Source organism: Arachis hypogaea, chromosome 5 (assembly GCF_003086295.3).
Source record: "Arachis hypogaea cultivar Tifrunner chromosome 5, arahy.Tifrunner.gnm2.J5K5, whole genome shotgun sequence".
In the NCBI taxonomy this organism is placed as follows: domain Eukaryota; kingdom Viridiplantae; phylum Streptophyta; class Magnoliopsida; order Fabales; family Fabaceae; genus Arachis; species Arachis hypogaea.
Window position 1 is genome coordinate 95,631,748 of NC_092040.1, and position 12,529 is coordinate 95,644,276.

Below are 12,529 nucleotides of genomic sequence, written 5' to 3' on the forward strand. Positions count from 1 at the left end.
ATTTTTGAGATGTTTGGATTGAGTGATGTCTTGAACACCTTATTTAAAAAATAGTCACTTGAAATATTGGTGTTTTAATAATTTTAATTATTGATTTTAATTAATATATATTACATATATTTTTTATAATTAAAATTAACAGTTAAAATTATTGAAATAGTAAGATATTTTGTACACTTAAAATTATTTTACATATATATTAGGGGAATTTATACTAATAAATTGAATGGAGTATAAAATTACAAAGATATTCTAAAATAATTTTCGATACACGCATGTCTTAAAATATCTCTATGTAAATCAAATCAATCATATTCGATTTAGTTATAATAGTAGTAAATTAAATCAACTAAGCAGAAGTAGTAAATCGAATTACATATACATGTAAATCGAATCAGTTTGATTCAATTTACTACTTATACAACTTATTATTTTTAAGTTAATTATTAACTTTAAAATATAAATGTCAATAAAAAATACTCCTACTTGGAGTCAAATAAAATATAAAAAAATTAAAACGAATAAGAATAAAAATTCAACTTTTGTGTTTTAGTTAAAATTCTAGAAAATTTATATTTTTATAAATTTATGAATTTAAAACGAAACAATAAAAAATTTTAAAAAATCATCACCAAAATTTTTGATGTTAAAAAATTTAATATAAAATATAGCCTTCCAAAATAGTATAAGAGTTAAAGCTTGAAGTTTTTTTTCAGAGTTAGAAGCAAGGACAGTTATACAATATAAAATAATCAACTATATTTATTTAATATGTAATTTAATTTGAGAAATAATTAAAATACCATATCAATTAAATTATCATTTAATTTGTGAAATTAAGTATAGAGCTTATTGCTTTGATGACGTTATGTATATATAATAAATTGAATCTAGTTAATTTAATTTACTATTTCTATAGCATATATATAGCAAATTGAATATAGTTGATTCACTTTATTATTATCAATAGATTCGATTTACATAGAAATATTTTAGAATAGACATATAAAAAAATTGATTTAGGACATCAGTATAAATTTAAATCTCATTTAATTTATTAATGTAAATTATCCTAAATATTATCTAATTTTCTTCTTAATTTTTGGATATAATTCTTTACACAAAACCCACTTCTAATATATATATATATATATATATTTTTTATATATATTACCAAAACCCTAATTCATTCCACCCAGCCCGTTATACCCCTCTTTCCTTCCTTCCTTCTCCTTATCGGTATTCCAACCGCGCCAGAGTCACCGCCGCCGCCGGTCTCATTGTTGCATTCTCCACCACTCCTTCTGCACCTCTTCTCCAGTAACTCCTGCATCGCTTCCGGCGTCTCTGCCCGTCCGCGTCGCTGCCGTCAGCAGCGTCTCTGTTCAGTGCTCTGCCCATCCTCTCCGCTGTGTTGCTGCCCTGCTTCATCCCTGGTAAGTTTTTTATTTTATCCTAATTAATATTAAGCTTTTGTTAATGTAATTCAGAACCATAACTAAATATACGAAATTTTGTTATTTACTAATTAAAATTCAAAACTTGTTTGCTGTTGCTGAGTTGCTGAAAATTCGGTCAGACACTTTTGTCTTTGTTTTTGTTGTTTATCATTAATAATACGTGCATTTCGATTTTAATTCTAGTCATGAACTTTGGTGTGTTCAACTTTGAATGTGAACTTTTAATGATGAAAAATAGACAAATTGGAAGTGAAAGTTTGAATTTTATTGTCATTGAATCGTTCTCGCAGCCTTGCTGAATCAGATCACCAAGCTCCGTCAACCTCCGCTGCCACTTCAGACTTCGCAGTGAAAGCTGAAAAACATATTGAAGAGGATGAAGACGGAGTACAAGAGGCTGAAAGGAAGCCAGAGCTTCAGGCAGCGCCTTCTTCTTGCTACTCTCTCTTCAACTCCCATAATCATTGATGATATTCGTGCCGACGAGACTTGGCCTGGTCTCCACAACCACGAGATCTCCCTCCTCCGCTTGTTTGAGACTGTCTCCGATGATTGCCTCGTCCAAATCAATGAAACCGGTATCTATACATATATACACCATTCTCTTTAGTAGCTCCTATTTCCTTCTATACTAATTATGATAATTAGAGTTTCGTTCTGATTTGCAGGCACCAAATTGAAATATAAACCCGGCATTATTATGGGTGGCACACAGCACCGTCCCCACGACTGCGGTGTGTCTCGCTCCATTGCTTATTTCCTGGAGCCGCTCATACTTCTTGGTTTGTTTGCCAAGAAGCCCCTCACCATCACCCTCAAAGGTATAACATTTATGATATGCTCTCATGAATTTCATAACAAATATGTCCTCTATTCTTGCCATTAGGAGTTTAGGACTTACAATCAAGGTTCTAAGGCACCCCTTTGTTATGTGTGGTTGGAATCCGGTACTCAGTATGTGATTTTGACACTTTGATTTGCGATTCGGTTATGCTTTTCTAGATCCTATTAGAAACTAGGCAAAGGATTCTATGGAACTCTCAGAGCTCCATTCACTGGAAGTGCAAAAAAATTATACATTCGCCTCAACCTGTTATTTTATATTTACTCATTTTCAACAAAAAAATAATTTCAAAAGCAAGTCAAAACCTCAAAACCCTCGCTCCGCACCAACTCTCACTACTCCAATCTCCAGCGTAACGCCTTCCACTCTATACAGCGGCGGTCGGCGGCAAGATCAAATTGGTGAAGATAACTCAGCAAGATAGTCCGCAGTTCGGTTTGGGTGCAAACTGTTGGATATTTGCGGTCTCTATGAAAGAAGAAATATCACTTTTTCTCAGTGTGTAGAGCCATTTCTATAAAGGAATAATTAGCACTTGTTTTGGTTTTTTTTTTTTTTTCTTGAGAAATTAAGTAGTATAAAGGAAAGTCTGAAAGGTGCCATGGATCAAATTTGTATAAATCGATCTCCTTGATTGATAGGAACAACAATAGATTGTGAAGCACATTGCTTGTCGTCAGTATGGTGGAACCTGAAACCAAGTAGTAATTCCAATTCACTCTTCATTGGGGCCTCTTCCTTTCTTCTTCTTTCTTCTTTCTTCTTGTTGTCATTGCTTTACTTATTTGCGACTTGAAAGTTGGAACGTGAGAAGGAGGCTTGGCAAAGCTGAGATCTATATAGGGAGAGTCAATTAAGTTGACATATGTACATTTTGCACTTGAAATTTGCAACTTGGAAGCAGGCTTTAGTGATTCTGACACTCTGCTTAGATCAAGTTATTATTCTATGGAGCTTATAGCCTCTCATATGTCATATCTATGGAGTGTTTTGAGGTTTGTGCTTGTTTTACAAATATAAAAGATTTTGTTGAAAATGTATAAATATAAATTAATAAATTAGGAGAAATTTATAAATATTTTTGACGGTTCCATTGAATAGAGCTTTTTACACAAGTGTTCCATCAAATACTTTGCCTAGAAACTAACAGGAAAGGCAGAAAAGTATGGAAAGTATATTAATTTATTTTTTTAAAGAAAACTAGAATATAAGGACCATTTAGAAATTAGGATATATTCTAATGATTTGAATTAAATTTGTCCATAAAATTGTTTTCAGGGATCACAAATGATTTTAAGGATCCATCGGTTGATACTTTCAAGTCTACTGCTTTGCCCATGCTAAAGCGCTTTGGGGTCCCTGCTGAAGGCCTGAGTCTTAAAATAGAGAGTCGTGGAGTACCTCCGAATGGTGGTGGAGAAGTTGTTTTGTCTCTTCCTGTTGTTCAAAGTCTATCTGTAAGTTGCTGGGATTTTTTTTGGTTTCTTTGATTTAGTTTATTAGAATGGATTTTGTTATATCATATATTCTACTTTACAGGCAGTTAATTGGACTGAAGAGGGATTTGTTAAGAAGATTAGAGGAATCACATTTTCAACCAAAGTGTCTGCTCAGTTTGAAAATAGCATGATTAGAGCTGCCCGTGGAATCTTCAATCCACTACTTTCAGATGTGCACATCTTCACTGACCACCGATCAGGTCCACAGGCCGGAAAGTATGTTTCCTTTTCTTTCAGTAGATATTATTGAATGATTAATTTGAATTTTGCAACTGTATCTGGTAGAAAAAGCGAAAATATTTACCAGGTTCTTTACTGATGCAGTTCACCCGGATATGGGATTTCATTGGTAGCGGAGACTACTACCGGTTGCTTGATATCTGCAGATACAGCCGTTTCTCATGCTAGGCATGAAGAAACAGCTGGTCTTGAGGATGATTCAAAAAAAGATTTGATGCCTCCAGAGGATGTTGGTTGCGGAATTGCAAATATTTTGCTTGGGGAGATTGCTCAAGGGGGTGTAGTAGATTCAACACATCAGGTTCGTATGTCAGCAACATTTGGCTCCATTCACTTCTTTTTCAAAGTTAGTTTAATTTTGCACCCAAGTTTGATGATAAGTTGTATGAAGTAGAGATGATGTTGATATGCCTGCTAATATTTTAACGTGTCTGCTATGCAGGGTCTGTTATTTCTTCTTTGCGCTCTGTGTCCTCAAGATTTTTCAAAGATTCGTGTTGGAAAACTTTCCCAGCATGGAATTGAAACTCTCAGAAACATAAGGGATTTCTTGAATTTGAAGTTTGTTATAAAACCAGACCCTCAAACACAGTCGGTTTTGCTCAAGGGAATGGGTTATGGCATGAAGAACCTTTCTCGAAAGATCTCTTGAAAATCGTCGACATTTGTATGAATGTAACTGCAGCGTAATTTCATGCCATTGTTCATGGTCTCCCAAGAAGAGGGGAGTGGGGGTGTTGTATACTGGTGAAGTTCGTCTGGCTCGGTTTTGAAATGTAATCTAATTTTGTTAGTTACATGTTTTAGCTTTACCCTTCATTCAATTATAATTTTGCCTCTAATGCTGGAGCAACCAATCAACTATGCTATATAAAATGATTATGAGTGAGTTTTGAATTGCTGTTAACTACTCCATAAACTTCCATTTCCGCCTAGTTTCTTAATCATATTAATTATACATACACAGATAATGAAAATATGATTAACTCATTATCTCCCTCCTTTGTAACCCGCTGAAATGCTGATCACTGGAAACTATCGTTCCTCTAAAAAATATAATGGACCATTGTATTCAAATTTGCAACTCCACGTATCAGCTTCTATGGTCAAAGCAGGATTTCTCGAATTTAAAACAAAGGAAGAAGTGAACTATTATTCTATTAACATTAAGTTGAGTAGGTAAAGTTGATGTATTTACTATTTAGATAATAGTTTTAATAATAAAATTATTTATTTAATAAAAAAATAGAATTTTAGATTTTCTGTTCATAAAAATTTTAATATCATATAACAAAATTGTTTTAAGCCAAAAACTTAATTTGATAAATATAAATGTAAGATATATAATCATTTATATGTTTTTTTATTTATCATTATAAATTTTTGAGATAAATGATTTTATGACATAATATTAAGGTTTCTATAACTAAAAAGTTTAGAATTTGATTATTGTTTTTCTCTAATAAAAAGAATTTTGGTATAAAACACAGAAAAAATTAAAAAGATTTATGCAAAATTCATTTCAATAATTATATATCTAACAAAACACACTCAACAGTCAACAAGATAGTATAACTAGTCACCAAAAAAAACAAGATAGTATAACTAGAAAAACGGAAATATTTGTTGCTGTATATGTTTTGGATGGGAGATTGCTTATGAAATATGGACCCGATAATTAAACTCTAATCCAATAATGAATGCTGGATAAATTAACATGTTGCAGAAATAACATAACAAGGAGTGTTAGGGCAGCAACTTTTGTGATTTATAGCTATCAAATAGTCATCAATGATTATTTTAATGGTGTGAGATTTCATCCAATAGATTACTTTTTTTTTGCTGATTACATACTGGACAGAATTTAATAAAGTTGCTGCCCCTAGACTTTTCCTAATACAACACAACAAGAATACCGAATATATAATTAGGAGTGACAAACGGACCAAAATTCGTCGGACTGGTCCACATAACTTGTAAAAAAAAAAAGTGATCCGAACTAGAAATTTGAGACCGCAATAATGAAAAAGACCACTTAACTCGCACCACTTAATCTATGGGTTTTGATAGGTGTCAGCAGGCTAGACGGGCTTACCTGACAGGCCTGTCATTCTACAAGAGGATGAAGATGATGATTGAATTTAGAACATTACTTTTATACTTGTATTTAGAATGTTGTCCGTTTTATTCTAAGTTATAAATTGAACTATGTTTGATTGATTAGATATTTGGATAATATTTTATTTTTAATTATATATTTTGAACAATTGAACATGCCGATTTTATTATTTTGTTTCAAAAAATTTTGTTAATAATTATATTTATTAGATATTTAAAATTATAAAAATTTTAATGTTTGTGAATCTAAAAATTATAATTTTTTATTTTTAAAAATTAATATTTACTAAAATGTTTGTGAAATTATATATTTATTTTAATATTTAATAATTTAATAATATAAAAAAATAAAAATTAGTGGACTTGCCTCACTAATCTGCTAATTCGCCATTAAACTCGACGAGATAGAAATTTAGGATTATCTCATAAAGCAAAAATATAATTGAAACGCAAAATAACAAAATTTTGACAAAATGAGATGGGCGATGCGTTTACCTGTTTGCCATCCCTAAGATTATAATATATCATGACGAATGACAAATTGCACACATAAGTAGCGCGCGCACACACACACATATATAAGGGTGGCAACGGGGGAGGTTTTTGCTCTATCCGACTCCGTTCCGCTCAACGAAAATCTGCATCGAATCCGCCTCGCCTCTATTTGCAGGTAGTAAAATGTTAAACCTTAACCCGCCTCTGCGGGTACCCGTTCCGCTCCTACCCGCCCCTATAATTATTAAATCCAAAAAATAAAATAAAATTTTAAAAATTATATAACTATTATTTATATACATAACATAAATTAAAATAAAAATTTTAATATGATATAATATTATTAATTATTTTACTAATTATTTTATATATATCTTACATATATTATATATTAAAAATATATATTTATATATCTATTATATATACCGGAGCGGATAGGGGTGGGTTTAACCTAAATCCGACCCCGCCCCGTTAAAATCCGTTCCGGTGCGGGTGCGGATAATTATCCACCCCCGAACGGGTAGAGGTGGGATGGGTACCCGCGGGTTCGGGTAGTATTGCCACACCCCAATATATATATATATATATATATATATATATATATAAAATGCCAGTTACTTAAGAAGGTCTCTCACGTTATATATGTAAAGATAAAATAAATGAAATCAGCCATATGAAATTGAAAATCCTCTATTTCCAATAGGGGTTGACTCTACCTGTATGGTCCTGACGATAACTATTAATTCCCTCACCTTTTTGCTTTACAAGCTAAGTATAAACATCTGATCTACTGCTTCACTAATACAAAGCTAATATAATTGAAGTGAAATAAAAGATAATGCTGGTGTTCAACTCCTTCAGCATATGCCCCAACCAAGTCAACGCCTAATGAAATCTGAAAATCCTCATGCTTACAATTATATATGCACAATTTCCAACTAGGATAAAGTCAAGCACCAATACCTTTGTCCAATTGTGACAAAAAAAAAAAAAAAAAAAAAAAACACAAGAGAAGGAACACACGATTAGACTCTGCTATTAAAATGAAAATATAAATGGGAATTTTTCCCACAGATAACATGTTAGTGTTGTAACCGTCACTTGAATGAAAGTAATATGAGATCATGTCTTATTTCCAACGAAATAAACATCACTCTCAGCCATCTTGCATATAAAGATCACTGCACTATTCGAGAAAGCTCCTGCACCATTTTTCACAATACTGTTCGATTTAGGTGACTAGGATCCAAAATGTTCTCAATTGCTAGCTATTGTAACTTGTCACAATATAATACATTGGTAGTTTTATTTTCTGTGGAAGAAGGAAACATATTATTGAAGCTCCACCTATATGTGTACACTAGTTACAGCACCTAATAAAAATTTCTCTAATTTAGATAAGCAAACATGATTTGAAGTCTACCCCTATCATTATGTTACACATTACTGTAAAAAGATGAATCTCACAACACTACCTCAAAACAATCTTCTGTACAATGCTGGATTCTGCTTTCTTCCTTCTACTCAACCATGGTTGAGTTGCTTTACATATTTTTTATGTCACCAGCTTACGGGGGCAATCAATTATGATGGATTCCCAGGCCCCGTCTCCTTGAAAACCAAGTTCATTAGTCACTATCATTGTCAATATCCAGCCTTGCTTCCGTTTTTGAATTCTTAATAAGGGGAATAATTTCATCTTTCCCAATATTCCTCTCTCCAAATTCATATCCTTCACCGAATCGATGCAACAGTTGCAAAGCCTCCTTCATTTGAGGCCTACCAGCAGGCAATGGTGAAGTACACATGACCCCAAGTTTAAAAACACTGCACATTTCATCACTGTAACTAGCCTCCAAGACATCAGTGTCCAGCAGTTCGTCTACATTGGTTCCTAACTGAACGTGGCGCCATGCCCACTCTGAAAGAGATGAGTGCTCATCTCCATAATTAGCTTCTTTTCCAGTTGTTAATTCCAATAGTATAACCCCAAAGCTGAAGACATCGATCTTTTCGCTCACTTTTGTTGTTTGAACATATTCTGCAATTCAATTATGAAATTCAGATTAAACTTAATTGCCAATGAAAAAAATATTACCAAGGGATGTTGAAGATTGGAAAGATATTCACCTGGAGCAATATATCCAAATGAGCCAACAACACTTGTCATGGTGGTAAGGGGCTTGATCGTCATCCTTGCAAGACCAAAATCTGCAACTTTTGCATTGAATTGAGAATCCAAAAGTATGTTGCTTGTTTTCACATCTCTATGAACCACAGGCGGCGAGCAATCATGGTGCATGTATGTTAGGCCTTGGGCAATACCAATGGCAATTCGCAATCTCTTTGGCCAATCAAGAAAAAAATGATTGACTTTACCAGACATGGATGATGACTTGCTCTTCTTGTGCAGCCACTTATCTAGGCTATGATTCTCTAGGTACTCGTAGACAAGGAGCATAGAATCCTCATTGAAGATACAGCACAACAACTTCACAATGTTGCCATGACGAATATTGCTCAATATCTTAACTTCTGCGTGAAATGAGCTCTCAAGCCTGTGGTTTAACTTTCTGTTATTCCAAATCTTTTTCACTGCAACATAGCCAAATCCATCAACAGGCACACGGTACACTGTACCGTATCCACCACTGCCAATGATATTATTCTCTGTCAATGATGATACTATGCTTGATTCTCTGAAACTCAGCCTTTGAAAGGAAATGAGCTTCCATGAATTGTCCAATCCACGCTTTCTTTTGCTGTAAAGTCTGGTAATCAAGAATGCAGCTAATGAAGCCAGGAAAATGGCTATAACCACCAGGCTTATAATCAAACCAAGAGACCAAGATGAGCCTTTGGTTTGCCTTTGAGGGCTAGAATTACACAAAGCAAGGTTAAGCACTCGAGTAGCAGCACAGAGGCCGGAGTTGTCCAAAAAGCAGCTAGCATATACAGAATTTTCGAATTCACTCGGAATCCTCCCAGTCAAGTGATTGGAGGATAGATTGAAATTGCTGAGTGTTGAAGGTAGAGAGGGAATTTGGCCAGAGAATTGATTTTCTGAGAGGTCAAGCATATTAAGAGCTGGTAACCGGCCAATCGAGACTGGAATTTGTCCTGAGAGTTTGTTTTGGCTCAAAACTAGAATTTCTAGGGACTTCCATGATAATATATCTGATGGAAGTGGCCCAGTGAGCTGGTTCTGATGAAGATCGAGGTATAGCAGCTTGGGAAGAGCAGTGATCCCAGGTGGCATACTTCCAGTAAGGTTGTTCTTGCTGGCATCAAAGTATTCCACATTGGTCCAGGAAGACACGCCGGCCGGAATTCTACCGGAAAACTGATTGTCACCGATATCAAAGCGCGAAATATTCGCAGACAATCTTTCAGGAAGCTCACCACTAAACTTATTATGCGCCACAATGAAATTAGACAAATTGAAAGATGTCCATAGGCCACTAGGAATGCTACCAGAAAATCCATTCTTCTGAATTTTCAGCTCCTGCAGGGTTCTGCAATTTCCTAGTGACTCTGGCAACTCCCCATTCAGATTATTTTCATAGACAGTTAAATTATGCAACACACCATAATAACACAAGTCCTCTGGCAGATTTCCAGTGAAATCATTGTCTCCAGCAAGAAAGATTTCAAGCTTTGAGTAGCGGCCAAAGTCAGAGGGAAGAGTACCTGATAACTTGTTGCTGAAGACACGAAAATCGATCAGAGCTGGCAGATGGCCTAAGCTTTGAGGTAGCTCCCCTGACAAGCTATTCAAAGACAATTTCAGTCCCTTTAAGTTTCCGAGCTTTCGGAAATCATTCGGTATCTTCCCTGTAAGGTTATTATTTGTTAGATCAATGATGGTCAAGTTTGATGCTTCAATCACATCAGGTATCGTTCCAGAGAGCTTGTTTCTCGAAAGGTACACAATGCTCAGATTCTTCGGCTTGAACAAACCACTTGGAATTTGTCCAGTTAACTTGTTCTGCGACAAATCAAGCTCCTCCAAAGCCACCATTTCTCCAATTGTTTCAGGAATTTCACCAACCAGGTTGCATGCAAACACATAAAAAATCTTCAGTTTCTTCAACCTGGTCCAGCTTGGTGGCAGCGTTGTAGAAGGAAGCATGGTGTTTGTTGACAAATCCAAGAATTCAAGATTGGACAAATCTCCAATCTCATCAGGCAAAGTTCCGTTAAAAAGACAGTACTGAAGGCGAAGCACTCTGAGCTCCTTCAATTTTCCGATTGCCGCCGGAACGTCGCCGGCGAAGTTCGTCGAAGCGAGATTCAGGTACTGCAAATTTGACAGCGTGTCAATGTCATCGGGAACTTCTCCGACGAAGTTGTTCATGTGCAAATCAAGGTATTGAAGTTGAGAGCAGTTGTAGAGAGTGATCGGAAAATCGCCGGGAATAAAGTTCTGGCTGAAATCGACACGTGTCAGGTTCTTGAGGTCACACAAGAAAGAAGGTATTGTTTGGTTGAGATTGGCGTTGGATAGGGTTATTCCGGTGACGGAACCGTCGTTGTTGCAGGTGATCTCAGGCCAAGAACAGTGAGAGGAGGAGGAGGAGGAGGAGGGGGTCCAGTGAGAGAGTGAAGGTGGGTTGTGAAAGTACTGTTTTATCCTCAGGAGGAGTTGGTGTTCTTGATCGTGAAGCAGGGAGTTGGTAATGTTGAAAATAAGGAAGAAGGTGAGAAGGGAAGAGAGTAACGGAAATTGGTCACGTGAGGGTGGTGTCATTATTGTTGTTCAGGAAAGGGAGAAGGGTAGAAGACTTGGACTTAGAGCCTGCGCGCTACATCCAATAACGTAACCGAAACTGCGCACAGAGACAGAGAGAGAGAAAGAGAGAATGGAAGATGAGGAGGATTTGTTGATTGTTGCGTTGGTGTGAAAATTTTGACACTATCTATTTCAATGAAGAAGAAAGTGGTGCAAAGTGCAAAGGCAGAAACTACTATTACAGCCACCATTTCCTGTTTCCCACTTATACCGTTAATTTGTTAATTGGATTTTAGTCCAGTACCCACTAACAACCAACTTGCTCTTACTTCTCCCTCGTTAAAAATAACTGTAATTCAAAATAGAGCAATGTTAGGACCAACAATTTTTGTAATTGGTAACTATCAAATAGTCATCAATGATGATTTAATGATGTAAGATTGGTATAAGATTTCATCCAATGACTCACATTTTTCTACTGGTTACATACTGACCAAAATTCAATAAAATTACTGGTCTAGATTTTTTTTTCAAAATAAATGAGCGTTATGCCTTATCTTTACATACATTTTGATAAAATAATATTAATATACTAATTTATTTTGTGTTGTAAATTTTTTTTTTATTTTTTTATTTTTGTGTTGTAAATTTTATTTAAGTCTTTTACAACTCTTTTATTGATATTCTTCTCTAAGGATTAAATTTATGTATTTACGTACAGAAATATAATTGAATAAATATTTAATATCAATTTAAATGCAAGACAAAAATAGAAAAAAAATATTAAAATATAACGTAAAGATACAATAATTCAGTGAAATTTCCTGTACTTACCAATAGCCTTCTAGAAGGAGTAAACACGAAAGTTAGCTGAATTAAGTGTATCGAGGAGATGCACGCGTAAACACGGACCAAAAGTGAAGTAGATCTATTTTGTTCATTTATTGTAGTGCGACTAAAACAACCTTGGCATAAATGACAAACCAATAATTGGTTTCTTATCTGGCAAAAATAAATAAATTTCACTCGCTGATTTCCACACATGCGAGTAAGAAGTAAACAATTGAGTGAAAAATGAGTAAATCATATGTTTGACAATATTTTTAAAAAACATATAAATATATAAATGATGTTTGATTAT

At 34.7% G+C, this 12,529-nt stretch overlaps 2 protein-coding genes across 2 annotated transcripts; one reads left to right on the plus strand and one right to left on the minus strand.

Moving 5' to 3' along the window:
• Nucleotides 1-1,165: 1,165 nt before the first annotated feature.
• LOC112802076 (probable RNA 3'-terminal phosphate cyclase-like protein) lies at nucleotides 1,166-4,950 on the plus strand. Its single transcript, XM_025845083.3, has 7 exons — nucleotides 1,166-1,436; nucleotides 1,751-2,038; nucleotides 2,129-2,281; nucleotides 3,583-3,761; nucleotides 3,844-4,019; nucleotides 4,128-4,344; nucleotides 4,486-4,950. The coding sequence occupies exons 2-7, from the start codon at nucleotides 1,837-1,839 to the stop codon at nucleotides 4,693-4,695; spliced, it is 1,137 nt and encodes a 378-aa protein (XP_025700868.1). The 5' UTR covers nucleotides 1,166-1,436; nucleotides 1,751-1,836; the 3' UTR covers nucleotides 4,696-4,950.
• A 2,984-nt stretch (nucleotides 4,951-7,934) lies between these two features.
• LOC112802077 (uncharacterized) lies at nucleotides 7,935-11,704 on the minus strand. The gene is made up of 2 exons (XM_025845085.3): nucleotides 8,787-11,704; nucleotides 7,935-8,697 (listed from the first exon to the last, which is right to left on the minus strand). The coding sequence occupies exons 1-2, from the start codon at nucleotides 11,404-11,406 to the stop codon at nucleotides 8,285-8,287; spliced, it is 3,033 nt and encodes a 1,010-aa protein (XP_025700870.1). The 5' UTR covers nucleotides 11,407-11,704; the 3' UTR covers nucleotides 7,935-8,284.
• Between the last annotated feature and the right edge of the window lie 825 nt (nucleotides 11,705-12,529).

What these genes read in the sequence shown, in the direction of transcription:
- LOC112802076 (XM_025845083.3), top strand. Translation starts at nt 1,837, where the DNA reads ATGAAGACGGAGTACAAGAGGCTGAAAGGAAGCCAGAGCTTCAGGCAG. An exon ending in CCTCACCATCACCCTCAAAG is followed by an intron (nt 2,282 to 3,582) that starts GTATAACATTTA and finishes AATTGTTTTCAG; the next exon opens with GGATCACAAATGATTTTAAG. An exon ending in TCAGGTCCACAGGCCGGAAA is followed by an intron (nt 4,020 to 4,127) that starts GTATGTTTCCTT and finishes TTACTGATGCAG; the next exon opens with TTCACCCGGATATGGGATTT.
- LOC112802077 (XM_025845085.3), bottom strand. Translation starts at nt 11,406, where the DNA reads ATGACACCACCCTCACGTGACCAATTTCCGTTACTCTCTTCCCTTCTC. An exon ending in ATTTGGATATATTGCTCCAG is followed by an intron (nt 8,698 to 8,786) that starts GTGAATATCTTT and finishes ATTGAATTGCAG; the next exon opens with AATATGTTCAAACAACAAAA.